This window comes from Falco cherrug, chromosome 3, assembly GCF_023634085.1.
Source record: "Falco cherrug isolate bFalChe1 chromosome 3, bFalChe1.pri, whole genome shotgun sequence".
In the NCBI taxonomy this organism is placed as follows: Eukaryota; Metazoa; Chordata; class Aves; order Falconiformes; family Falconidae; genus Falco; species Falco cherrug.
In genome coordinates, this window is record NC_073699.1 from 92,314,460 (window position 1) to 92,342,066 (window position 27,607).

The window sequence follows — 27,607 nt, forward strand, 5'->3', positions numbered from 1 at the left end:
TGAAGATCTTAGGGAGGGGAATAGGAACATTTTTAATAGAGTATTTGTGGCACTGAAGTAAAAGGTTACATTAATCAAAAAATCTTCACTGTCAATCAGTGAGAGCTGGAGTGCCATACTTACACTAACTTTATATAGCATACTGAGGACAAAATGGAGTTTGGAGAACCAGTTTGACTATGTGATGGACAAAGGAGACAATAAGAGAAATAACCTGTTTCGGTTTCATGTCATGTTTACAGCAGACTCCGCCTTCCCCTGGATAGAGTGACCAGTATCCCCAGCTATGGCTAGATACATAACAAAAGCTTCAAGTGTAAATTAATCCAGCTTTATGTTCCCCTCAGTCTGAGCTGAGCACGTTGGCTAAGGCCACTCTAACGTACAGTTCTTTCTTCTCCAAAGGGGCATGAGCTGTGTGAGAGGTTCACAGTTGCTTTTTCTCCTTGGGCCGGGTCTCCGCAACATACCCATCTGTGGTCTCCAGGCTCTTGGAAAGATACCCATACTCTAGGACACTCATTTTCAGCTGCTTCAGTGTACTACAGCCTGTACTCAGTCCGCTGTAGTGTTTCCGCGCATGAAAATTATATGGGAAATACACAAAAGCATGTGGATTTGGTACAAGCATATTCGTATTTTTAAATGGAATGTAATTTGCTATTGGCAAATTAATCTCATTTATCCTAGTTTCATTTGTTTAAACCATACGAGTGAAGTTATTCATGTGCAAAGGAGTCGGCAAATGCTGCCAAATCCACTAGTACATCTGGCTGCTGAACATAGCATTTGGAAATGGAGTTATTTGCCATCTTCTTCTTGTAGTATGCTGATTTCCATGACAACCTAGTGATATTAGAGAAACTTATGGCTTTGCCTGGAGAGAAAGCAAGAAGAAATTACTAAACTGCCAATAGCACACAGGAACTACCAGAAAACTGTAGAGAGCAAGACAGATCTGCAGGACTGGACTCTTTAGTCAGCGGTGGAAATGGTCCCACTAACCTGTTGCACAATATATTTAAAATCCCATTTCAAGTCTTTGCATTCATCTTTTCATTTTTTCAGCTTTCAGTTTGGAGAAGTTGTTGACACTGCTCCAGCTCCTTTGTGCATATGTGCGTGTGGCTACAATAAATATATAAATCTTAATCATGCTGAAGAATCCTAGGTTAGGGGATCCCACATGCTGCAGATGAAAATAAAGTGGCTGCAGCATTTTGGTTGATTTCTGTAGAATATCACAGTAGTATTATCTTCAGAAGAGAGCTGTGGGCTGCCCTGGCTCCTTGCCAGAAGCCCAAGGGCTGTATCGTATTTACATGAAATGGAGCATATTGCCACCCTTGGCATTAACACAAAGGCGTGTCCCAAAGACCATGCAGGTCCCAACACGCAATAAACCACCTTAATCCAAGCAGACAGGCCAGGAACTGTGTATTTTCTACAGCTGATGTACCTGTCTGCCTACCAGGGTGACAGCAAGCCTCATTCCAGCTACACTATTTGTATGCTAAGCAAGCAATTAAAAAAACCCAGCAGTGCAGCCAGTATAATTATCTTTTATCTCACATGAGTTCAAAAGGAGGGCTTTCCCACTGCCACTCTTGTTTTCGTAGCCGTCTGCTCCAGAACCATTTTGGCTGTTGGTGTTTTATGTGGAAAATTAAAGGGGGAATGACTGTCATAGCTTCCTAATGACATCTTGGTGTTATTTTATATGCTAAGTCATTCATATCTTTTAAAATTTAAAAGCATGATGACATCATAAACATAATAGTCATGCAGGACTGCCTGCATGTTTGCAAATAAATGTTATAATTCATGGCAATCTTTTTTTCTCATGCCAAAGATGATTAAATAATTCAGGTCCGTTTTTTTCAAGCACTTTCTCTGTAAACAGAAGTGCCTCTGTCTATATCTGTTAATTGCTAATAGACAAGAGTCCAGTGACAACTGTATGTCGCAAGCTTTTATTTATTATTTATTTACAAATTACAATTGAAGAATCAGAAAAATAATTATTGTAGGAAGTTATTTTCTATCAATTCTACATACATTTGCAAATAATGAGTAACATTTCAACTCTGCCTAGGGCCCCCTTGTAAAGAACAGTATTGAATGATGACAACTTCAGGTCAATAACGTATCTTTCTTGGTACCACTTACTCTGTAAGCATTGCCTAGTTATCTTTTTCTCTCATGATGCTGTGGCTTTTTTGCTTGTTGATACTCCGCAAAATATATGTATTTCACACACTCCAATGCCTTCGTATCACTACAGCATACTTCATTAACTAATGAAGACTGGAGCCAGGCGATTTATTTTCATTACATATGCAACTTATGTTCAGTAAACCTGAAAAGTGAAACAGAAATATGCTAAAACATGCTTGTATCATTTTACTGCTTTGATTATATCTCTGTGCATGACTGTATCGTGTGACTGACACAAGGGTGTATTTCTTCTTTCACTCATGTTAACGTATATGTAGTCTGCTAAATAGAAACCTATTGGTTTGTGAGTTGAGATTTTTGTAAACCTAACAAGAAATTATATCAATTTAAATGACTTTAAGAACTTCAAAAAGCCAATCTGTACCATGAAGTATCTTTATATACAATTTTGAATGTTTTAAGGAAGGAAATTGGTACATCAGTTAACTGCTAGAGCTCATGAAATTGCGTATCATGTAAGATCAGTCTACAATATATCTGGAATACCTGAAAGTCTGACAAGCTTTCTATTTGAAATCAAGCCAGTGTGCTGACTGTTACAGTCATGGTGTTCAGCTCTAGTTCTGTAGTGCAAATGTCAGACATACCTGGTTACACGAAGGTGACAAAGCAAAATCCACCAGGCCCACAGGCATTTGACTTTGGACAAAAAATGTCAATCTGCCTCTCTTGGAAGCAATTCATGTCAGCAAAACAAAGGTAGCTCATCACATTCTTAAAAGCCTAATTTAGCAATCACACTTAAACAGATATCCCAGCATTTGCTGTTATTAGGTGTACTTATGGTGTTTGATGAAATATTTATTCCCCATTCATGACTGGTTGTCTCATGTCTGGCTGTATCAGATAACAGTGCTATTCCCAGCGATGGGGGCTTCATGCTGTGTGCCTTTCCAAGCCTTCAGCAGTGGACACCCACGATGCAGCAGCAGTTTACTTCCCAGCTCGTGTGCAATATTCCACTAACAGAGTAGGTGTTTTCACGGTAACGATTTTGGCAAACGTGAGGTGCGGTCAGTTCTCTTTGCAGAAGAATACGGTTTGCAATCAGCTGCTAGCAGGTGAAATATGGCTGTCTTAATCAAAGTGAGCCTACTGCACATCTGTTTCAAATCTGACATATAATTTGAACGTGTATCTGCTGTTTCTGATTACAGTGCCATTCAGAGTGTTTGGGTTTCGGCACAGTAAGATGGCTGCAGTTGAAAGGGAAGTATTTCTTCTCCACTTCCCATGAGCAGTGGTCCCAGGGATCTACTTCAGCCTACTAGAAAACAGGCCCTATTTATCTGAAACAACTCAAGATAAAATCCAGCCAGCTGGCATCACATGTCACATCTTTTCAAGCACAATATGTTTGAAAGAGTATAGGCCAAATTCCTTCCCAGTGTAGCTCCATAGAAACCCGTTGGTTTGATTCGGCAGGTAGCCAAATATAAACACTGTTATAGAAAAGATTCGTTTGGAATCAAACATGGAAAACTTTTAAGTTAGGATGATATCTGAAAAATATTTGCTCAGTGGAATTAAGACATTTGAAATACTTGGCTAGATTCACCTTAGGGTTTATACTAGCTCTAGTATAAACTTCATGGTGGATCAGAGCCACAGATACCCGCAGGACCATGAAAGCAACACAGGGGAAAAGTGACCAAAGTCCACTTTGCTTCAGGGAGTTGTCTGCAGTTGTCTTCAGATGGCCCCTAAAGTGGGACATGCTCACTGGGGAGATGAAGTGACTGTTAGGTGAGCAATGACCTTCAGGAGATGCCACCTGTTTGAACACACATGGAACTCAAGTGGGAATTAAATCTGCAGAAATCAAAGCCCTTTCTCCACCAGCTTCCATCTACTAATAATTCCTTACTGAAAATATGTTTCTTTAAAGGTCTGGGATTTCTTTTCTTTTTTTTCCAGTTCATATTTGAATGATGCAATGGCAGGAGACACCCTAGGGTGTTGCCACACTTCGAGAGGTGACTTGAAGGCCAGCAACATTCCCTACATGCAACACTAGCTTGCAGTATTGTCTCATACCATTGTTCTCTGTTGCTTAAATATTTGGAGAGGACCATCGTGCTTTGTCATTGCATTTCAGCCTTTTGGAAAGTGTGGAAGATAGATCTCTAATGCTGACTGGAATAGTTCAGCGCTCAACAGTGACTTGAAAATTTTTCACCCCTGATTTGCCCAGACCAAGGCACTTAGCAGGACATACCAAATGCCTCTCACACTTTCAGTAGCTTATTCTGTGGGATCCCCCATAATGTATGATTTATTTGGATTCTTTACTGCTTTCAAACTGCTTTTTAGGAAGAATGACAAGACTGAAGCCATGGAAGCAGATCCTAATTTTTAGACCAGTGTAAACCACTAGGAGCTCTGCTAAAGGCAGAACTGCCAAAAATCAGGATCAGGTCTCTATGGTTCTTGGCATAGGGGAAGCTGCTCAAGTTTGGTTCCCATTAGTTATTTAGCACTTTTAGTACTTTTGTTGCTTCTGTTACTTCATTCAACTAATTGCCAGGATCTTGAAGAATTTTATTCCATGGAGACAAATGCTATATTATTTTTTCCAAGCACTGTTAAATCAGCAGGAGTTACTTGTATGCAATGTTATAATAGCACTTGAAGTAATAAGATATTATGTGTTTCTGCCTCAGTTAAAAATAGGTTAGTGGCCAAGCTATGTCAAAATGATACTGTGATTCTTCAGTTGCCAATTAAAAAGTAATCGTATGCTCCAGTGTTTTTGAGCATTGTTACACACACACACACACACACACGCTCACGGGTCCTACTTATCAAGTGCTGCCTTCTTTTTGGCTGCCGGCAGTGAAAAGTAGAAATGCATATTCGCCTTAGTGCCCATTTTAAACACTTATTTGGCACAAGTGTATCCCATCTCTGTTTGCAGGCCTTTGTAAACACCACCCATCATAATGCATAAGGCCAGCAACAATCTGAGCTAGCCAAAGCATGCTTTCAGATCCAGGCCTTAACAAAAGTGTCGTAAGTTGTAGAAATGTGGACTGACCTGTCAGCATCATGAATAAGACCAAGCAAACTACAAGGCAGAGAGTAGCAGCAACATGTTCATCACCTTTGACTTTCAGCTGCTTGGCAGAGATATGTCAAGTGTCACTGCTGCACAAATATCTGTGCTGAAATTCAAACTTCCATTATATAAAATTTTGACAGAAGACAGCATTCTCTTAAAGCAGGGCTGAAATCTCTGAGATCTGGCATGGGAATGGACTTTTCGCTATGGTTCAGAGTAACCCCTGAGTCACACAGCAGATGGATCCAGTTTGCCTTGATTGAAATATGAGAATATTGGGCTGGTTTGGCAGAGAGATATTGCTGCAGGAGTGGGAAGAGGGCCTTCAAGGAGAAAGTGTAGTAGCAAAGCCTAGTGCAGAATCTCATGATACTGAAATGTATGTCTTGTTATTGAAATTAACTATCATGAAAGAGAGATTTTGAATGTTGTACTAAGAGACAGGTGCAGGACCCTCCCAAGCTCCAAGCAGTATCAGATAATATCCTGATTAAAAAAAAGATTAAAATTTCTTTCCATTTGCTTGGGGTTCATCAGAGAGTGCCCATACTTATATCAACAATTAAAGATTGTAAAGATACAATAAGCAGATAAACAGAGGCTAGCTCCCTAAAGGTGGTGTAGAACAACCATCAAATCCCAGTTTGATTCTCTATCAAAAGGGATTTCTGCTTATAAAACACAGGAGTGTCCATCTTCCTACATGTGATGACACTGCTTACATGCTGTAGAGAACTACTGGGATACAAAAGTTAATAACTGTATCGAAGAAAAAGAAAGGTGGCTAATGTTTTCTTTTTTCTGATAGCTGGTGCCTGCAGTGACAGAAGCATCTAAACACATGTGCTTCCAATGTCTTGATTTTGTAAATGCAGGCCTGTTTTTCAGAGGTTAATTTTACAAGGATATATGAATTTTTACATAGAAATATTTCTTAACTTGAAATAGCAATGTCTCATCTGCAGGATGAAATAACAGTCCTATTAGGTAACCTGAAGACTGTAGAAACACAGTAGCAACACTCGCATGGATCTTGCTTGCCTTCTGTGAATGCAGATAAGGCATTCATTGTTTTTCTTAAACTCCCAGTTTCTAGTTACACCCCTTAGTTTAATTACAGTAATTTTAATTAAAAAGGGGGAAGGTGTATCTTTGCATTTCCAAACTGTCTCATTTCCATTCTGCAATTCAGGGCCTACTTCACTCCCCCTGTGTATTTGTTTCCATCCAGTAAGTACTTTATTACATGTAACGTGGTCTAGGTCTTGATTTGGGCATTGTTTTGCACAGCCAGGCAGGTATTAAGGTTTGTTTCATTATCTTAATGACACATAAGTACCTCCAGGACCATCAGTGAGGACTTCTACCTCACAACAGAGAAACATCCCATTTATTTTGTAAGTTCAATCCCTATTCCTGCCCATTTTGACCTTGTGGATCCAGAGCACAGCACCTTCCTTCATAATTTTATCTTTGTGTCTCTTCCTCCATGCTGTTCCCCAATATCTGTAGGGTAAGATACCAAGAAAAAGATGGGCTCAGTCCTTTCATTTCTGTTTCTGGCTACTCAGCACAAGTAGCTCAGTGATTTAGCAGACACATAGGCACAGTTGGCGTTGGGGACAGAACTCTGCCACTTACAGGCCCCTTAGGAGCTGGCTGTATCTCTACTGGAACTATTGCAAAAGAAAAACGCATTTGTGTAACTGAGCAAAGCACAGAGGGAGTCTGGTGTGCAGTCCGGGGTGTATGAGTTCACTGGCCTCATGGAGGGACAGCCTGGATTCCTCTCAGCTGGGGCAGAAATAAGATGATACATGCAGATCGAACAGTTCTCTGCTGCTGCTTGGAGGAAGGGTTAGGTGTGGGGTGAAGGGTTGGTCACCGTAAGTGCGGTGGAGGACGCCTAGACTGTACAATAAGAGACTTTAAGGTTCTGTACTCAGGGTGCACTAAGAAGGTGGGAGCTTGGTAAGGTCTGTTGCATCTGAGCTGGCAACTTATGTTCCTTTGCAACTCCCCCACCCCAGGCTGGTGCACTCCTCATTTTCTCAAACAACTGTTGTTTACACTAAAGCTTTCCATGCTTGTTCTTTCTCCAAAGGCAAATTTCATTGTCAGGTTTTAGCAGAAACCCTGCTGGTGCTGCTTGGGTGGGCACATGTAGGGAAAAAAGATGGTTTTAAAACATCTGATTTTTATCATGCAGTTAAAGGGAAAATGGCTGAAGTCTGGTACTTGGAATGAATGAAAGTTTTACTGGTACCAAGCACAGCTGAGCTTTTTCAGGGCAATATGAAGTATATATTGCTTTAACCCATTTGGTTAAGGTCAAGAATGAAGTGACTCAATGTCCTGGCTGATTACAGAAATGCTGTTCCTCCATGCAGAACTCATTTGAATATTGAGCTATGGTTCAGTGTTGTTGATTTCAACACGTGATGGATCAACCCCACAATTTAAGAGCAACCTCAATTGTCCAGAGAACTTGCAAGCCCCTCCTGGCAGAGTTGTGCAAGACCAGAGGGTTAGTTTGTTTTGTTTTGTTCAATGGGGTTGTAACCTTGCCAAGCAAAAAAGCAGACTGCACATCAGTAAGGACAACTTTTTCCAATTTTAGTGCTCTGCTGAGATCACAACAATCTTCAAGAGCAGATCTTTAAGTCCTTGTAAAAATTGCTTTTGTTAACATGTCTCTTTGGGGTGTTGAATTAACAGCAAAGCTCACATTTCCACTATGTACTTTTAAATAAATCTGGAATTTTACTTGAGGCTTGATCTGCAACCTTGGAAAAGTAGTTTCACCTTTTTGTCTACCTGTAAGAGGACAAGAAATAGAAATTACCTGACAACAAATATGATGTAAAGATAAGAGATTACTGTTGTTATTGTAGAAATATGGAACTATGTGAGTTACTGCAAATACTTGTTTTATTACTGTCATTACTGTTATTGAATTAGTAGTTATCGGAAAGATCTGTAATGTAAAAGGAAACAGAGGACTGAAAGAAATTGTTTGACTGAAAAGGAAGAGAAAGGTATTAGACAGCTAAGAATCCTCTTTATGGTCCAGTCCAAGAAAGATACTCAGTAAAATTATATTGGTGGTAATATAGTGACCTTCTTGGTAGCAAAATTGGAGGTAATTCTGCTATCATTTCTCATTGTTCTTATTATCTACTACTGCATAAGTAGCAATCCAGAAGTGCCCTCAGTCTGTTTGTGCCCGAAGAGAACACCAGCATCCTTCTTGAAAGCATTCCAGATGTAACCAGGACCATAAAACAAAACAGAAAGTTGACGGTTTTATTGTGATGCACGTTACAATCAAGTAGTTATCTGATGGATCATCTGCTTTTTATGATCCATGATGGGAAATATAGCTGTCATATGAGGAATAGATTTCTCATCATAAAACTTACCTCTGTAATTTCAGCACCTGAATAAGTGCTGCCTCAGGTGCTGATTGTGCTAGTAAGTACTGTTTGAAGAGTGATTACCCCATCTGTTTCTCCTCCTTCCTTCTAAATGCACAGTTTGGCAACAAGTGTGTTTCTGCAGTTCCCTTTCCTTCAGCAGCTGCTGCAATTAAAGATTTCATATGAGGAGGTTCCTGTTGGGTAGCTGGTGATGCAGGGGTTCACCTGGGGAAAGAAAAGCCTTTGCAAGGTACCTAGGTCAGTGTTTCTGTAGATAGCTAGTGAAGCAATCTCTCAAGGGGGACATAACTCTCTGGTGGAGCAAATCACTTCAAGTCACTGCTGCCATTGGAAGGGGCTGAATTCATGTAAGTCATTTAACTCAGGTTTCCAGTGTAATTAGTGACAGAAAAGCTCCCAGTTCATGTAGATTTTGTATCTCTGCATTGGTTAGGCTCTTAACTTGGCATCTGGGTTAGATGTCTAAAATTACAGCTCTCAAACCCCTCGTGCCATATTTATGTACAGCATTTTCTTGATGGGAGAAAACAAGATACATATTGAGGGCATAGATCAAAACATTAGGTCCCCAGAAAGCTGCAATGGTTTCATCACTATCCGTAAGACTTCTGGTATAAATTGCATGGATGTTAAATGTGAGGAAACCTCTTCGCCTAACGTGATGATTGAACCACAGGAACATATTTTCCTCTCGGATTCGTGTTGCAGACCCCCTATGTTAGGGAGAGGTTATACGTTTCAGCGTGTTGACAGACACTATTACATACTGTGCTTTATTCACCCCTGTTCTGCTGGCCTCCAATAGCCCTGTGCTCCTCTGAATCCCTCTGCCTTTGGCACTTCTGCTGGTGAGACTCCCAGCTGGGGGTGTGGTTTAGCTAAAATGGGTGCTTTTCACCAAAAGAATAAATTATTCCTATACTACTGTCTGAAAAGGGTGGATCTGGAGCCAATTTAGTGAGCATAAGTTACAATTGACTTTGGAAGTAATAACTTATGCTTTGAGCTTCCTTAGATGTATAGCCAAGGAGCTGTCTGACTGCATGTGTTTTTACACATCTTTCAGCTAAATTAGAAATCCAAGTGCAAAACTTAATGTGTGGGGATATCTTGGAGATTTGTGACCTTCCCAGAATGGCTTTGGGTCCATAAACCAGCCAGAGGGTCTCTTGGTTTCATATACCTGGGGGACATTGCCACATGTGGCACACTGGTAAATATTAAATGGAGTTTATTATATCTTAATTAATGAATCTGAGTATAATTTGCCCTAGTCCTGGCAAGCAGACTCTGCTGGAAAGCTGATAAGTGGAGGGAGCCAGCTTAACTGAACATCCTCTTCAGAGACATGACCAAAGACTGAAGTATATAAACTCATAGATCTGAAAGACAGAAAAGCCTTAGGAAAGCAGAAGACAGGGATTGCACTGAGCTGGGAAATAGGAAGACAAGGGGTGGAGCCTTTAAGGAATCAGGGAGGAAGGTAATGGTGAAAAAGGAAAAAAGTGTAGTAGAAAAACATCAAAGGGGAGATAAAAAGAATCAAGAATTGGAGATACTGAGAATGTCCGAGGACACTTGGTCTGAGGAACCAAGCCGGGTATGCATCCTATGTTCTCTCTTGATGCTGAGAAAAAAGAGCTTAAACCAAACCCTAAAGTCAAGGAGAGAATCTGCTGTTTAGTCGTCTTTACATCAAGCTAGTGGAAAGAGCACTAAATCAAGGTGACATATAAAAAGCAGGAATAATGGCAGATGCAGACAGTTCATTTCCTCCCACTGTCAAATTTCTGAGTTTAGTCTGGTGGGATGCTACCAGCAGTGATGATGAACATTACAAAGCTTGTCTGTATTTAGCCCACTCAGTCACTGCTTGGCCAGGCTCCGGTTGATTTCAGTGGGAGTCTGCATGAGAATGTGCAAGTCCTGCCTCCCCAGAAATGGGAATTCCTCACCAAAGTATTCTGTTAGATAGCCTGAGCAGGTGTATTGAATTGCTGGCTCACTTGCAGTACACTAATTAGCAGCTCTGACACAGTAAGCTGAACAACTTCAATCCTGAATGCAGAAAGCGAAGCACTTAGATTTGTGGGAAGAGGTTTATTTCAGAGAGGTGCTGAAGTTTGTATGAAAATACAGAACTTAAGACATACACCTTAGCAAAAATTACCCAATGAGAACAAGAACCATCTCTAAATGTGCTTTTAATATGTGGATTTGAATGTGTTAGACATTATGTATGTTGCTGCACTTATTTTTCTTCTTGTGTAGGCAGGCACGAGTCTTACCTACATTGTACTTTGTCTAATTCATACCCATGCAAAACATGGACCAAGTAGGAGTAAATCGAGTTGATTGCACCTCTTGTTTTAGATATATGAATAACTATTCCGGATGTAAAGCAGCTGAAAACAATACTCTTTTTACCTAATATTTGCATGTCTGCTAACGTGAAGGATCGCAAATTTCACACAGTTCCTACACAATAATAATTGCACATGGTAAATGTCCCGTTACTCATGTAGCTGGTCATTTTTGTGTGCAATTACCAGAATTGCATGCTCAGTTCCAGTAACCATGTGCACAAAAATAGGCTACAACAACCTTCTTAGGATTGTTAATAACATGGTCCAAAGTCTCAGTCTTTATTTCTGTGTTGGTTTATGCTGGTTTTGTAAGAGAACTGAGCTAGGAATGAGTTTGGTTGTTGACTATTCAAGCAAAAGGAGGCATACATCTACATGTACTGCTGAGGCTGCTGGACTGCAGAATTTCTGCATTGACCTGCATATGGTTTAAATACTGAACTTGGTATAATGAGCTAATGGGCCAGAAGAGAGAGAATGCACACAGTCACCAGCTGTAGTGCATGGTTCAAAAAGGAACAAGAAGCTTCTGAACTTCTGCATTTAAAATACACGCATTTTGAGCCAGCAGTGTCATAATGAGGGGTAAGTCTTTCCCATAAGCGATTCAAAATCAGGCAGCAGTAGTTCAGAGACTTAATTGGCATTTCTCTTTTTTGCATATCACTGTTCTCATCAGTTCTAATACACGTTTTTTTCCCACCTCTACAAACTTCTTTGCCTTAAAGGACTCGTGAAGGAAATAATTAAAAAGTACACAGAGGAAAACTGTCTGAGCAGAAGGGGCAGAAATCCAAGGTGGTTTAGGGAGGTGCCCCAAACACTCTTTTGGATGATTATTAATTTTTTTCTTACTATTATTTTATGACGCTGTTTATGTTTAATTACTCATGTTTTCCTAACCTGTGTGACAGGCATAATTTGAAGAGCAATAGTAGTGATCAAGCTGTGGAAGTGCCAGCTGCTGCCTACGTGCTCAAGCAAGCATAGAGCAGTCAGTGTCAGGAGACAGTGCTGTCTCTTGATTAGATCTGAACTTCTTTTTCATGTTGATGAAAATGATCCTGACTGTTATTATTTAAATATAAATGATGCCAAAAGTTACTATGAAAAGTCAGAGCTCTCTCAGTTCAGTGCCTGTACAGAATAGCAAGTTTATGGGACTTACTGCAGTATATGCTGTTTAAAATATGTACTGGTTTAGTTTAAAAAGATGCCATTGGTTTATTTGGGTCTTTTTAGTTAACTGCCAGACAGCCCATCTAGGTTAATATGATTTTTTTTTTAATATCAGTGAACGATTTCAGTCTTTATAGTTTCAAATCAAACCCAAGACCACAGAAATTTGCAATTCTGCCATATACCATGTGCTAGTGTACTGTGAAGCTTATTTAGAAACTTTTGTATGTAGTATGTATGTAGTAGTATGTATGTATTGTAGTAGTAGTATGACTTTTATGTAGTATAGGTGTTTTCTGGTTACTAAAGCTTTTGGTTGTTTCATGCTTCAGTTGCATACTACTGCAGTGAGATGTTGTGGGTAGCACTGTTGAACAGGTAGTACATCCCCAGAACATGAAGCTTTTTCTCATACTTTTCAAATAGTAAGTGAAGATTTAATTATATAATTTGTGGATACCTTGGCAAAAGTTTATGAAGTGTTGAGAAACTTCTGTGGTACATTTGAATGCTTTTATATTCCTTTTTAAAAAAAAAAATATGCATGGGATGATGCACTTCTAAAAGGTTTTTATGATGTCTCATGTCTTTTGGAGTAAAAATTAAATCAGGGGAAAGAAGAGCATTCTACTGCAGGGTCCTTCCTTGCAAATGACGGAGTGAATCCTTACCTGAATGGCAGTGAAGTGAAATAAATCGGCTTGTTCTGTGTTTCCAAACTTTGCAGTCTTGTAGTTAATATCATATTATCCTTTTTTTCATTTTCATTTGTTTTTATAAAGCAGAAAGCTCTGGGATCCTGCTTTTTTTTTAATTACACAAATCTCAACTTCTTTACATGTTTTTGCCCTGGTGTTTTATGTGTAGAGCAAATCTTTGAAAAGACAAAAATTAAGTCTTTAGAGCACAAAAGACAATAAACTCATTAGTTCTTTGACTCCCAAGTCAATAGTAGGGGCCTGGAGAGGAAAAGTTGAGCAAGTGATGATAATTTTTTAATATTACTAGGGTAAGTATTTGATTTTTATGTGAAAGAAGCTGTAAAAGAAAATCCAGGGGCATAAATAGAAGTGAAACTTTAGGCATGCAAGAAATACGTGATCACGTAAGTCACCTGTTGCATCAAGGTGCATTATGTCCACTTATCCTTGGAGCAGTTTGCTGCTGGAGTTTGCTCACTACAATTCAACAGCAAGGACTTGTTCAGGGCAAATTATGGTGGATGCACAGTGATGTGAATGCTTCTACTGTTTTATCTGTAGTGAGCTATATATCGGAGGGAAGTGGTGGGATACAGCCTGGCTTCTCTTCTTGCTCCTCCCTCTCATTCCAAGGTGTTGGTCAAGTCCCTAAATCATCCTGCCTCCCAGCTTTGTACAATGGGGATGACAGTGCTTTCTTGCCATTGTAATGTCATTACTATTGCTTAATTATATAACATCTGTATCTTTCTTCTCTGATGGTACTTCACAGTCATTGTAGTGCTGCTGTGAAGCAGTTCTATTTTGCCTAAATGGTATTACGTCTAGTTGAAGTCTCGCTCAGATTACAAGCAGAATGAAGTTGCCAAGACATTTATCTCGCTTTGTTCAGCTGCATTTTAGATTCTCAGTAGATACATGACAATTCTGTGATTCGTGGGTTTATGTGTTCGTATGTATTGCCTGTTACATTGGAATACATGAAACAAAATAAAGGAAGCCATAAGGTTTATTGGTGACCTGCGCTGGAAGAAAGATGTGAGCTGTGGATGAATTATAACAGAATATTCCAGGAGGTGCTATTTGACAGATTTTCAGAGAACAGGCTGCCATTTCTGTGTTTGCACAATGTATGATGGGACCCTTACCTGGTGTCTCTGCCCTGCCAAAACATGAATGAAAAGTAGGATTGCTTGTCTGAAGACAAGCTCTGTCTTTCATATCGAAACTTGGCAACAGATGATTCCTGTGTGAATGGTCTCAAGAGACACTTTCCTTGTAAAGGAAATCAAGTGATGGATGAGGCATCTTGCATTTTAAACATTATACAGGTGAAAGCATTGGAGTACTGTGAGCCCACGCCAACTGCTGTGTATGTCTGAGTACTTTGCTTGCATTTTGATTGTGGAACAAAAGGAGGTTTGGTAAGTAGGGCAAGACCATTAGCAAATGCTGGCTGTTTTCGTTCTGCAATGGTCTGTCAGATTTGACTGCTGCGGGGTGAAATAATGAAGAATTCTTTTAGTACCAGATCAGAAAATCCTTTCTTGTTTAATTGAAAGCATTTAAGAGCAGAAGGTCATTGAGAGTACAGATTTCAAGAAGTGGTATTTGCATTTGGTGATGCCTTGGAAAGAAACAGAGCGTATTATGCACATTTTTAAAGTACATATGGTGAACGCACTGCCAAACCTGTGGAATTTTATAGGTAGCTACTGTGAACAGTAATAGCAGTAAATGAATCTGCTTTTTACTCCTACTGAAACTGGCACTGTAATCTTTAGGAGATCTTTTTGCTTTTTTAAAACTTATTTCAACATAGTTTCAGCCCTGTCAGCAAACCTCTGCTGTGTTAGTGGTAAGATAAATTGTCTCCCAAACCCTACAATATTCTACACAAAATTCAGAACCTGAGTGAAGAGAAAGCTGGCACTGGTATGTGATGGAGTACCACTAGAAGAGAAAAAGGAACATGTCTGTGAGAATACCTGGGAGAGAAATGGAAACATATTAAAGTGAAAAGATCACCACGGCAGAAATGAGGTCAAAGAGAACAAAATCTCAGTGTGAACTGGCATATTTTGAGGGTGAAGGAGAGATGTGGAGATAAGGCCAGGTTTAAGGGGGTGTTTGTAAGGAACAGGAGGATGATGCTCAAAAGAGAAATGGGAGGAGCTTGAGTGAAAGAGAGAGATTGGGAGAGATGTCAAATTAGGAAAGAAAAATGTCTTAAAATAAAAAGAGATAAATGGGACTTTACAGGGAAATAAATTAGCCAAAACTGGCAAAGACTTTAACAAGAAAAGTGAGGGAAATCAAATACCACAGAAAGGGTAGAATGAAAGAGAACAGAATACTGATCTTTAAAAAAAAATAAAATAGTTGTATTAATTTTACTGATTTCTTGGAAGATTTTGTGGTGGGTTGGGTGTCTGCTCTGAGAGAAAGTGAAAGATAGAATAGGAAAAACTACGATATTTTTTTTTCCAGGCTTCCCTGTGCAGGAAATGTAATAGGAAGTTATTTTTATTAACCAAGATCAGAGAACATGCAACAACAAACTACCAAGAATGATGTGGAAAATCCGGTTATTTTTCCAGTTAGACCAGAAGAACCTGTGGCCATTGACCAGCAGGAGCCTAGAGGTCAGACTATTAAGCAGCAGGATCAGTGAACTGAATGGCTATTGGAATCTGTGTGTCTTTAAATACACACCAACCAATTTACATTGCAGACAAAAAAGTCTTGAACGCCACGTAGCTGACATTATTAGCCATTCATTAATTGCTTTGCAGCCTGTTTCATCTACCTAATCAATACAAAGAGTGGACTTGTTTGCAAATGTGAAACCAATTGATTTTATGGAGATACACTGCTCGCTGAGCAGTATTTTTCCATCAAGACAGTCAGGTTACACTAGCCACCAAAAAAAGATGATGCAGAAGATCCAGAACAGTGAGACCCTTGGACAGACAGAGAACAGTGTATTTTGCAAAGTGTTTTGGAAGCTGTCAGGTGGAATGGACCCCTCGGTTCAGTGTAGCCATGCTGCTGAGTGTGCTGGGAGGGCTTCATCCTTTCAAAAGCTGTGAGATGCTGTGGCCATAGCCAGCTCACATCCCTAGCCCACTTGCAAGGGACAGTGAGACGAGGGAGTGGGGAGCACAGTGCCTTTATTTGTAGCAATAGCAAGCTTTTCATCTGTAAAGGAAATACTTAGCTGGCTACCTTGCCTGGACTTACCAGTGACCAGTGTTTTATCTTAGCAGTCTTGGTTGAACACGCATGCAGAATAGAAACACATTTGTTTATGGGCAGGAAATGCATAAGACTTTTAATGGAAAAGCGTGAGCATTAAATGCGACCCGCTTTATTGTATGCCAGTACCTGCAAAGGGTTATTCTTTGTAGTGTCCTACTTGGACTCAAGCACTAAAGCTTTCATCAAAGTAAATCTGATTATTTTGCACATGGTTTTCCTGAAAGGATGTTATGATTTTCTAGATGTTTGGTGGCTGGTGATAAATTAGGCTTTTATGATGTCATGTGAAAGGCCACTGCTTGGACTTCCTTCTCTATCAAACATGCTGGAGAATACATTTGGGACGTACTCAGAATCAGAAATTATCCTACCTTGGTTTATTTTAACCGTTTGTGGACCACTGCTTGCTTTGTAACTAGAGGTGTTCAGGCAAGGATAGCTTCACTTTTGCAGACAGGGGCCCCCTGGTACCCCAGCCTGAGTCCCCTCCGTATACTGTGTTTGATGTGGAATTATTTTTTTCTTTTGGTAACAAAGCCTCAGCTCATGAGCTCCTTTCACAGCTTAAATTCTGTCTGTATATTGTGTCTTGAAAAGGGTTTTCCAATTAGATGGGGGTTTTAGTGAGAAACTGGAATGCAGTGAGGGGTAGGGGGGCAGGTGATACATCTCATAAATTAGGTCAGGTTTATGACCACGTAGAGGGAGGCTGCTTCTAAAAAAAACAGCCAGCAGTAAAAGGCAGTACGTAACTGCTTTCTCCAGAGAAGTGGCAGCTGTCTTCTTCATCCCCCATAGTGCAGCAAGGGAGTATTTCACAACTGTTTTTCCAACAATAAGAAATGGCTAACCATCCTCCACGCTAACTCTCTCGTACTGGTTAATCCATAGAGGGGAGGAAGACAGGAAAATTATCCCCTCTCTGTCCTTCCCCCTACCCCAGTCTTGCCACAAGTTTAGGGGGACAAAGGTCCATGCATCAATATAACAGGTAAGGGAGGGAGTATCATCTCTCCTGCCCAACCTGTCACAGCCAAGCCTTCAGAGTAGTGACATGAGCACTGAACACAGGGCAAAGACAGCAATGGCTGTTACAGGTGGGATAGAATTTTCCAGAGACATGCTGTTTAGATAAAAAATGACTTTTTGAGTAAATTATTATTTTCATTAGGGCAAATATAACAGCACACCCTTCCAAAAAAAGTTGTAGTATCTTTTTAATGTTAACATAACAAATGCCTTGATTTTTTCAGAGATGTGAATATCCATAGGGATAGTAAAATCACCACAAACAATGTGTCTTGTACAAGATAAAGAATTCATCCTATGGAGTAGTAATATCCCCCTCATCATAGACCTGCATTCATTAAATTGCTGATTAATGCTCTAAAGGTAGGTAAATAACTATAGGTAGAATACAAGATCACTGTCCTAATGTTTATCGTTTTGTTGCTTATCATTTGGTACTTCACTAGCAATGATAACTAAAGCTATTAACGTTTCCAATATAAGTTGTTATAAATTAAGTAGTTTTTAATGGAAGAAGAGAAGAAACTAGTAGCCTTGCGGCACAGATTTCTGGGGTTATCAGTTTTCCTATTCATCTTGACATGGCAGTCAGTGAAGACAGCTAAACCTAGGGGCTATATTCCATTTCCAGTAAGAAATGCAGCCATTACTGCACAATAAACCCTCCTGAAATCAAACAGCTTCACAAAGTGATTTCCTGATCTTTGCAGAAAATGTGAAGAGTAGGGAGTGATGACAAAAATCATCAGAGTGGATTAAAAAAAAATGTGAGAATTGCATTTATTAATTTTTAAAGTACCATGCCTTTGCCTAAATAATACATACTCTGTGTGGCAATAAAACCATGTAGGATGAAGCCATGATTATGTTACTCTTCTCCCTGCAAAATTGCTGTCAGAGTAGAGAACAGGCCACAGTAAAGCAAGAAGCAAACACATTTAATTGTGAACAAAAGCAGGACTTGGAGGTACCAGTGAAAAGAGAAGGAACCTGTTCTTTTCCTATACTGCTGCTGATCTCCACCCCTATGGGAGAGGTTCATCCCTCAAAGGGTCTTGTTTTTTGGTGATGTGAAGGTGACACATGAGCATTCCCTCTACCAGGGAGCCTGAAGAAATATGCTCATATACAACCTCCCCAAAACCTCTGCTATAAAGAGAAAACGCACAAATGCTTCTAACCTCTGTTGCGCAAAATCCAGGTTATTCAGATGCCTCTTTCTTTTAGCTGTAAGCATGCAAGGTCCGCTCACACATCATTTCCTATCACAGCCAGGCTACAGGGGCAATGATGGCCAGCGGGAGTAGTACCACCTTTAGCCAGCATTTGCAAAGAGCAATTCTGTTTTGCTCAAAGAGCTGGAAAAGCTTAGTTTTCTTCATAGTAATATATAGCATTTAAGTATTAGTTTGCATTTTAGCAAACATGCTAAAGATTTTTGGCTGCAATGTGTGCATTTGGATGACTGGGTATGCCATAACAGCATTTATGTGTCTGACACTAATACCTTAACTATCGTAATTATGGTCTGTACATGGTGAATGGAGTGGGTTTGATCTTACTCCTTTCCTCCAGAAGTTCCCTGCTTTTTCAGCAGAGGTGTTCCTGTAAACTAGAAGTGATCTCACCATTCGGCAGCCTCTTAAGCGTTTTGCTGAGCTGTGAGCTGAGGTTACAATTCCACTTGCATCCAAGCTGGGGAACACCTCCCAGGTCTTCCTTGGAGCGCAGAATGGGCCTGGGGGCGAGCGGGGAGGGAGGGGCGCACCTGCCCCGCCAGCTGTGGGGTGTTGCTGTTTGCAGCAGCGGGGCTTTCCCTGCTGCGGGGGGGGGGGCACCCTTCAGCCCACCTCACGCAGGGGATCCTGGAAAGCAGCCGTGGCCGTGCCCGACGTGCAGCGGGATGCCCTGGCGCTGAGCTGCGCCGATCCCCGATCCCCGTGCGGGATGGCTCCTGACGAGCCAGCTCAGCTCCGGATCCAAAGTGAGTGAAATTCAGCACTGGCTTCAGGGATATCGGGCTGTAATTCGGGAGGAATTTTATCTGGCTCGAGGGACAGCACTGGCCAAGACGTTTTCTCAGGCTTCACTTGGCAAGTGGACAGATCTGAGTAATGCTCGGCCCCGCCGAGGGGCTCTCGCGCCTGCGGCTCGGCCGGCGCCCGCAGTGTGGCTGGGGCCTGCACATGCTCCCTCGCCTCCGTCAGCCGCAGCACCGGCTCCGGCCGGGCCATTAGGCTCTGCCAGCCCACGCCCGAGGCACCCAGGGCCAGACCCCCTGGCTTCACCGCTCTATCAGCCATGTCAGCGGGGCTGCCAGGGCCAGAGCGCACCGGCTTCCCTGGACCGGGGCATTGTTCCCGGCCTCCAGCCACCGCGTGGCCCCGCTGGCGGACAATCCCGCCCGTCCCCAGCTTCCTGAGCAGACCAGACAGCTTTGCTGTTTTCCTCACGTCTCTTATCACCCCGTCACTGGAAGAGAGGTCTGGCTTTGGCTTCGGTTTGGGCTGATAGGCAGCAGCAAAGCGGGAAAGGTGCAGGGGAGGAAGGGGAAGAGGAGGAGGAGGGAGAGGAGAAGAGCTCCATTACTGTTATTATCACCCTGATGTTTATTGCTGCTCCGAGTTCACGTGCCTTAACCCTTTGGAAGCTGGTCAAATTAAAGATTATCAAACCGGTAAGATAAAGCTGCTGCTCTAACACACATGGTTCCTGGCAGAAAAGCGAAGGCAGTGCTCAGGTCGTGTTGACCGGGCGGCTTGTGTGATGCCTTGTCGCTGGAGCACAGCGTGGAGCATGAGGTAAGACCTTACCCCAGAGATGCCCAGCACTCACAGCCTGCCAAGGTCCATCAGAGGCACAGGGGCTCAGCACCGCGCAGAACCAGCCCTTGCCTCAAGCTCTTCTTCCTCCTCCCCTTCCCCCTCAGCATGGTGTTTAGTAAAAATGGAGCTTTCTGAACAAGGAGAAGATTTGCATAGGAAAACATGCTAGAGGAAACAAACATTATGCCTCTTATTTTAAATGGCATTTAGTTATACGTGAGTTTCAGCCTATTGATTCCTTTTGCCTTTTCCTGTGGTTCTTTGCAAACAATGCTGTCTTTCTGCAAAAGACTGCTGACCCAAGAGTGGAAAGCGGTCTGTTCATGCTGCATTAAAACAAATTTAGATCAGGAACCAAATTCACTGGCATTCTTCTATTCCCTTGGTACCCTAACTGTTCCACAACTTTTGCTTTTCTAAGAACAGTGGAAAGAAAAAATGAAAACCGAGCGACGACACATTATGGCTCATCTTAAATTCCTGAAGATGTTTACTGCATTCATTGTTAGACTTGCACTTTGCTCATTGATATGTTTTATCTTCAGTCTCCTCATATTTACTATGGAGATAGGAGTCTCTTTCTTTATAATTATACTGGTTTTTTCCCTGTTACTATAGATATTCTAACAAACACTATCCTTTTCAAAGAAATGAAGCCACTGCTCTCTGCCTCATGGATCTCCAGAAGTACTTACAGAGCAGTGCACAGCATATGCAGTGCTTATTACTGTGACTCCTTCTGGGGTTTGATCTGAGCTTAGCTGAACCATGCATTGAATTCTGCACCAGCAAGTTGCACATTTACAGGCTCTGCAGCTCTGATTTAGTGAGACCTTACTGCTTTTCTTAAAGGAATGCACAGGGAATGGCTTGGCTGAAGTCACAGAAACTGCTCTCCAACATTGCATCTGGGTTAAGACACAGTGTCGCCAGGCCTGGTGGCAAGTGTGGGAGAACACTAGGGAATGGGAAATAAGGGTGATGGTAGAAGAACTGCCTAGTGCAGTCTCCTGATTATTTACAACAAACAAAGACTGTTCTCCCAGCAATGAGCTGCAGCAGATACTCCTATGTACTGTGGGGCTGACGTTACTTACTGAGATGTGCTACGTGAGCCCTCATTAAAAACTGCTATTAAAAATGCTCCCAAAAGTGCACAAAAGGGGAGACTATTTCATAAGATAAACTTTGATATATACATTGCTGAAGTAAAACTTTTTAGCACGGCCTGTAGCAATAGGACAAGGGGTAATGACTTTAAACTAAAAGAGGGTAGATTTAGACTAGATATAAGGAAGAAATTTTTGTACAGTGAGGGTGGTGAAACATTGGAACAGGTTGCCCAGAGAAGTGGTAGATGCCCCATCCCTGGAAACATTCAAGGCCAGGTTGGACAGGGCTCTGAGCAACCTGATCTAGTTGAAGGTGTCCCCGCTCATTGCAGGAGGGGTTGGACTAGGTGGCCTTTAAAGGTCCCTTCCAACTGAAACTATTCTATGATAATGGTGAAAACACAATGCTGCAAGCTAATGTTGTCTCATCAAGTAGCTATGTTTATTAATTTTTCTTTTAATGAGGTGAGTTAAAGCTGAAAGGTGACAGTTTTAAGAAGGAAACAAGTAAAATAAAACACAAGCAGGGTTTGCAGGAAGGTTGGCCCCTAGACTCTTGAAAAAAATTCTTAAGCAAAAGAGTGCAAGACTAAACACGCAAGCCAAAGCCTCCACCAGGCTGGGTCTCTGCTCTTTGCTTATGGGAGCTCTGATGTAACAAATCATCTTCCAAGCAGTCGTGCTGATTGTGAACGTAACCCTGGCCGCTTTTCAGACGCAGTAAAACTGTTGTGTGCTTAGATCAAGTCTGTTTATTTTTAGAGGTAAAGCCTTGTCTCTGCTGCAGAGCGGAGCTGGGCACAATTCCATCGCAGGTGTTTTGCTGAGGACTTGATCTCAGTTTTATTCTGGTGTAAGAGAGCAATAGCTGGCGCTCAGCGTTGGCTTCAATGAAGGCAAATTTTAAAGGGAATCAGCTGAGCTGTAGTAATAAAGGAAGCCTTGGCCTTCTTTCAGGCCACACTGTCTCCTTTTTCTCACATTGTCTTGAGGCTTTAAATTTTTGGTTAAAGTTAATTGAATGAGACAGTGATACATTGCACAGTGAAACCAGATCAATCACTGTGCAAGTCAAAATAGGAGTTGTGATGACACTGTGAACAAGAGCTTGGGAAATGTGATATTTACATTAAAATATTTTACATTTTTGTCTCATGGTTTAAACACCAAATTTAAAAATGCCTTACTACATTGCATAACAGTACTGCTTATCTGTATGTATTTGTGTGCATGCATTTAGACAATAAAACTGAATAATCATAAAATCAGATTTAGTAATAATGGGGCATTTTCTACACAGTTATGCAGACTTACTTACAGAAAAGGTAAAACGGAAAAAACTCAGATCAGATAAATTCATTCTTCTCTCAGAGGCACTCATGTGACAGTGAGGTGCATATAAAGCTGTAGGAGAGTTTACTATCAAACCGAGTGGCAACAGAGAATCTGACTGCTGTCTTTTCCATCTTCCTTCCCTTTAAATATTTACCTGGATGATGTTTCTGACTCTTAGCTTGCAGGTAAAACTTGTCATTGCTATTCACTTATGTTAGCGATATTTACATGGAAAATAAGGGCTTGTTCCTCCCAAAATGGATAACTAAAAGCAAAGACTTAATTTTATGCTCATGATCCGAGTACTGTACAAACAACAGAAAGCCTTAATCAGTGTTTTCAGGTTTGCAGACTCTCAGCTCAGTATCTAAATCCTCAGGGTTTTCAGAGTCAAAGAGCTTTGTTTTCCTGTCCGTATGTAAAACACAATGCCACAGAAAAAGTTATCCTGCAGGAACACAAAACATGAAGTGGTGTCATTTCATCAGGTGCCTTTCCATCAGGAACAGGGATACTGGGCAGAAAATGTTCAGCAGCAGCAGTTGTTTTTCAAGAACACACCTCCATCTCACCCACTCACCCCCTCCACCCCCAAAAAAAAAATCCAGGATTTCCCCAGTGGAACCTCACCTTTTCCTTCTTTGCTTTCTGATCTAGTTGTACCTCCAGAAAGTGAAGCCCCAACACTGAAAAATCAATACACTTTTGATGATTGGCATGCCACAGGTTTTTGGGGGGTTGTGGTTATTTTGTGGATTTTTTCCTTTTGGAAGCCTGACAGATGCATCTCTGGTTTCAGTGAAAGACTTAAATAACATAAATAAGCAGTCATTCTGTTCCAAGAGAAGCTTTTTTTAATATTCTTATTTTATTGTAATTACCTTATTGTTTTCATATTATGAGCTACTTGTAGAAAAATACAGGAAACATGACTGCAATACAATCCTTTAATCAGGAATAGCTTTGTTCCAGTCATAATTTTCATTCAGTGTTGAAACTTTGACTAATAAGAACATAATCAAACTGTGAATGTAGATGTAATATAGTGTTAATATTATGGTTTCATTTGATCTCTGTACCTAATAACTTCTATAAGAAAACCTTCTAAAAAGTGCCTAGGAGACATTCTGTCATAATGCTTTTTTCAAGTAAATCTATCTACAAAGTAGTGTTTCTCAAAAGTACACAAACTTCTTCAGGAGAGCCATTTACAATTTTTTAACCTAAGTCAGCTGGGGAATTTGTATTATCATATATATTAAATCTTTTTTTTTCCTCACAGATTATGCCATAATACCTTTACTGCATCATTGTTAAAGCATGTGAATTTTTAAAGGACAAATACTTTGTTTTATACTTAAATGGATTTAATACACTAGTTGTCTGTGTTATCTCTGTATAATCCAGCACTGCAAGGAACTTCACTTTTACTGATTTGCAACTCCCCCCCAACCTTATTGTGGCCTATTCATCAGCTGAGTGTTTATGTTTTTGAATGAAGGGCTGGAATTAGGTAAAGTATTTTTTTAGATAAACTGTTTTAACAAAAAGCATTTGTCCAAGAAAGTTAAAAGACTGCTCCCAAGCTGTTTGAAAGCAGAATGCAGCTACGTACAGCAGGCGATGGCAATTCATTCTGTTCTTCCCGGTCCATTTCTTTTTTAAATGGGAAGCCAGTATCCTAGATAAGGCTCCGTTTCAAAGGATGTTTTTGATACAAAGATTGTGAATGTAAAGGTATTATTTACGCAGCATTTAGAAAAATGAAACTAAGTTTTACAATATGGCTTTCATGACTTAAAACTAGGTGGTATTAAAACCCTTCACTTACAGCTAATGGCTTGAATTAGGACTGAATAAAAGGCAGTTGTTTTTATACTGAAATTACTATTTTAAGAAGGATTTCCTTGTTTCCAGGCACATATATACACACGTATATAATGTAAATTATACCAAACTCCAGATAAAAGGCATACCTCCGTGAGCACATTAGGGTCTGATCCAAATTTTATCAAAGTTAGTGGGCATCTTTCCCATTTCAAACCAGATTTTGCAATCCATATTCACACGACCCTCCAGGGGATCCCTCAAGTTGATGCGGTTTTGCATGAGTTGGCCTCAAATGTCTGCTGCAGTTTCTAAAAACCCATTATAGGGCTGCAGTAGGAAATCATTTAGTCTAATTTAAGGAAATCACGGCATTTTTTATTTTCATATCATTTTGTTCTGATCCATCTGTTTACTCTTTTCTGAAGGCAGGCTGAAATGTTTTTAGCCTAAAGACTGAACCAGTAAAAATGCTGCCTGGAATAGTCTCGGCAGACGTGTTTGTTCCACATCCCCTTCTTCAGTGCAATGTTTCCTTTGGTGGATTTCCTCTGCTCCTGGAAGCGAGCTGTCTAGCTTTCTGGAGCACAATTATGAGGAAGAATTTCCTACACTTTACTGCACAGGATGAGGTGATTTTGGAAGTTAACATGACCTGAACCACAGATGCATGAAAGATAGCATCTGAAAAAATGTAGTGTGCAGCAGTACAGTTAAAAAAAAACCTACAGCCAGAAAATGCTCGTTAGCCCCACCGCTGGTCAGAGAGTGGAAGAGGGAGAAGAAAGGCAGTCCTTGCGTGTTTCTGGAAAGCCTGCTGTGTTACCACCATAAAGCCAAATGCAAGAGCAGAATTCAGCCTTAGCCTTGTTGTTCTGTAACAAAGTTGGGTTTGTTTTGTTTTCTTTAAACCTGGAGAGATATAATTTTAGTATTTAGTGCTACAGAGAAACGAAGCTTGTGAGGAGAGATATTTTATTAAACCAACACACACAGCTGGAAAAAGCTATTTATACAGAGTATTTGAACTTTAAAGGAAAATGCACCAGTTTTTTTCATTCAGTTAGAAATGCAGTCAAAGGAGCTTTTCTCTTTGCTTAATTTTGTTACGTTATTTTTGGTGGCTGGTTGTGGGATTGTTTTGGTGTGGTAGCACTTTTAAGCATATTCACAGTAAGGTGAATATGACCAAAGTCTTGGTTTCTCTAACCGTTTCAAGATAATTTCTTTTCATTTATGAGATATTTAGTCTTTTCTTTGCATATGGATGCTCAAAATACTCTAGAAAAAAAGATGTAGGTGTGCAAAAGCTGGATATTTACTACTGTTGCATATAGTTGCCCATATTCATAACAATCTTTCAGCAGCATCTGTCTGTGATCACATTTTTATTTGAAAGAGATTAGTTGTCATGTTTTCTTTGTGATTTACATTATTTAAACAAATGGGGGGAAAAAGAATTTGAAACAGCTCATTCAATAGCGTGACTAAGACATATGACAACTTCTTACAAAATGTTCACCATTATATGGCCATAAGGCTGGAGTTCAAACACCGTGTGCACGCAAAAACAAAGAATAACTCTTTTGGTCTGAAATAGCCTGGTGAAAGGATGCTGCCTCCTGGTGATTTATAGGCATATGAGCTTCCACTAAAATTGCATCTTAAAGAGAAACATTTTGTCCTTGGAAGAGTCCCACGGTGGCCCTGGCTGTGCTTGGCTCACAGGGAAGCGCAAGCAATGGGGAAGCCATCAAGGTGGGGAAGGTGGACGCTTGTCTCACAACACCTCTCTCTTCTTTTCCGCAGGATTTTCTGCAAGGGGACTGTACCAAAGCCAGACAAAAGCTGAACTGGAAACCAAGAGTCACATTTGATGTGAGTGGCCTTTCTGGCATGCTCTGTACCTGCTGGGTGTTCATGACCTCTAAAAGCAATCCACGGGGAGGAGAAGGGACGGGGGAACCTCTGTGTGGGGTGACTCGGGCACACCAAGAAATCCCATTTTTGGTGACACTGCCGGGGTTCTTGCTTTGACAACAGCAGCCACCATGGCACTGATGGGCACCCCAGGTGCACAGCAGCGCGCTGACACACACACTGAGGCCAGGGCCACTGCAGGAAGAGCCCAGCAAAGCCCCGTCCCCTCCCTGTCCTGTAGTGGGGGGCCAGGGGGTTCATTGTGCTCCAGGATGCTCCCGACGTGCAGACTGTTCATCCCCTGCACTAGGGCCCTCATCTGCTTCTCTTCTTCCTTGCAGGAGCTGGTGAGGGAGATGGTGGATGCCGATGTGGAGCTCATGAAGAACAACCCTAACGCCTGAGGCCCGGCTGGCATCACAGGACCTGTGGCAGGGGCGCACCCCACAGCCAGCACCGCCATGAGCCACCAGGGTGGCCACCCCTCTTTGTGATGGTTTTATTGCTGGCCTGCCTGTGTGTGAAAGGCCAGTTTTAACCCCCCCTGCACACCCTCCCAGTGCCTCTGGCCCCACACATCACCCCAGGGTCAGCCCTGCCTGGGCTGACTCCAGCTCCCGCCATTAACTGGGGAAGGGTCACCTCCCTCTCCCAATACTGTACCTGAAGTACCCATCAGCCAGCAAGCCCACTGCTTTCCTTTTTTAATTAAACCTCATCTTTCTGTTACCTAGGACCTCCAGCACATTTTTAGTACTTTTTCCCATTTGCAAAACAAAAGCATCCCCTGCCCTCCACCCCCAACCTCCCCACTCCTCTAGCAACAACAGCAGCAAACCTCTGGCACTAAAGTGGGCTCGACATCCCTCTGGCCCTTGCCTCACGGCTTCCCCTTTTCTGCCTTTCCTGAACACTCCTTGTTTTTCTTTCCTGCAGCCTTACCTCCACCCCAGCGGCCCATTTCCACCACTTGAACTTTGTAAAAGTTTGGATAACTTGATATAACTTACAGTGAAATCGCCTTTTGACCATGCCGAATTAATTCCTAATTGCTGGAATCGCTTTCAAACCAGTCAGAAGGGGCTTGTAAGCGTTTTTCAGATCTTCATTTCAGAGTGTGCATGAGTCACAGAAAGCCTTTTTGTCCGGCACCTTCTCCATCTGGGGGTTTAGGGTGTTTTGGGGTTTTGCCCCCTCCCAGAATCAACCCATTCCCCTTCCATCCTCTTCCTGCTTACTATAATTAGACCTCAGACAGGAGCTTGAACCATCTCAAACGATGACTTAAGAAATAAAAACAAAATAAATAAAAA

General features: G+C 41.3%; 1 protein-coding gene across 2 annotated transcripts in view; it reads left to right on the forward strand.

The window, feature by feature from the left end:
- Positions 1–27,110, forward strand: part of GMDS (GDP-mannose 4,6-dehydratase) — a 426,883-nt gene extending 399,773 nt beyond the window's left edge. For both annotated transcript variants that reach the window (XM_055704690.1, XM_055704691.1), the window contains 2 exons: positions 26,184–26,252; positions 26,636–27,110. In XM_055704690.1, the coding sequence (XP_055560665.1) occupies positions 26,184–26,252; positions 26,636–26,698 (132 nt within the window). In that variant the 3' untranslated portion in view covers positions 26,699–27,110. The remainder of the gene's footprint in view (positions 1–26,183; positions 26,253–26,635) is intronic.
- The last annotated feature ends 497 nt before the right edge of the window (positions 27,111–27,607 follow it).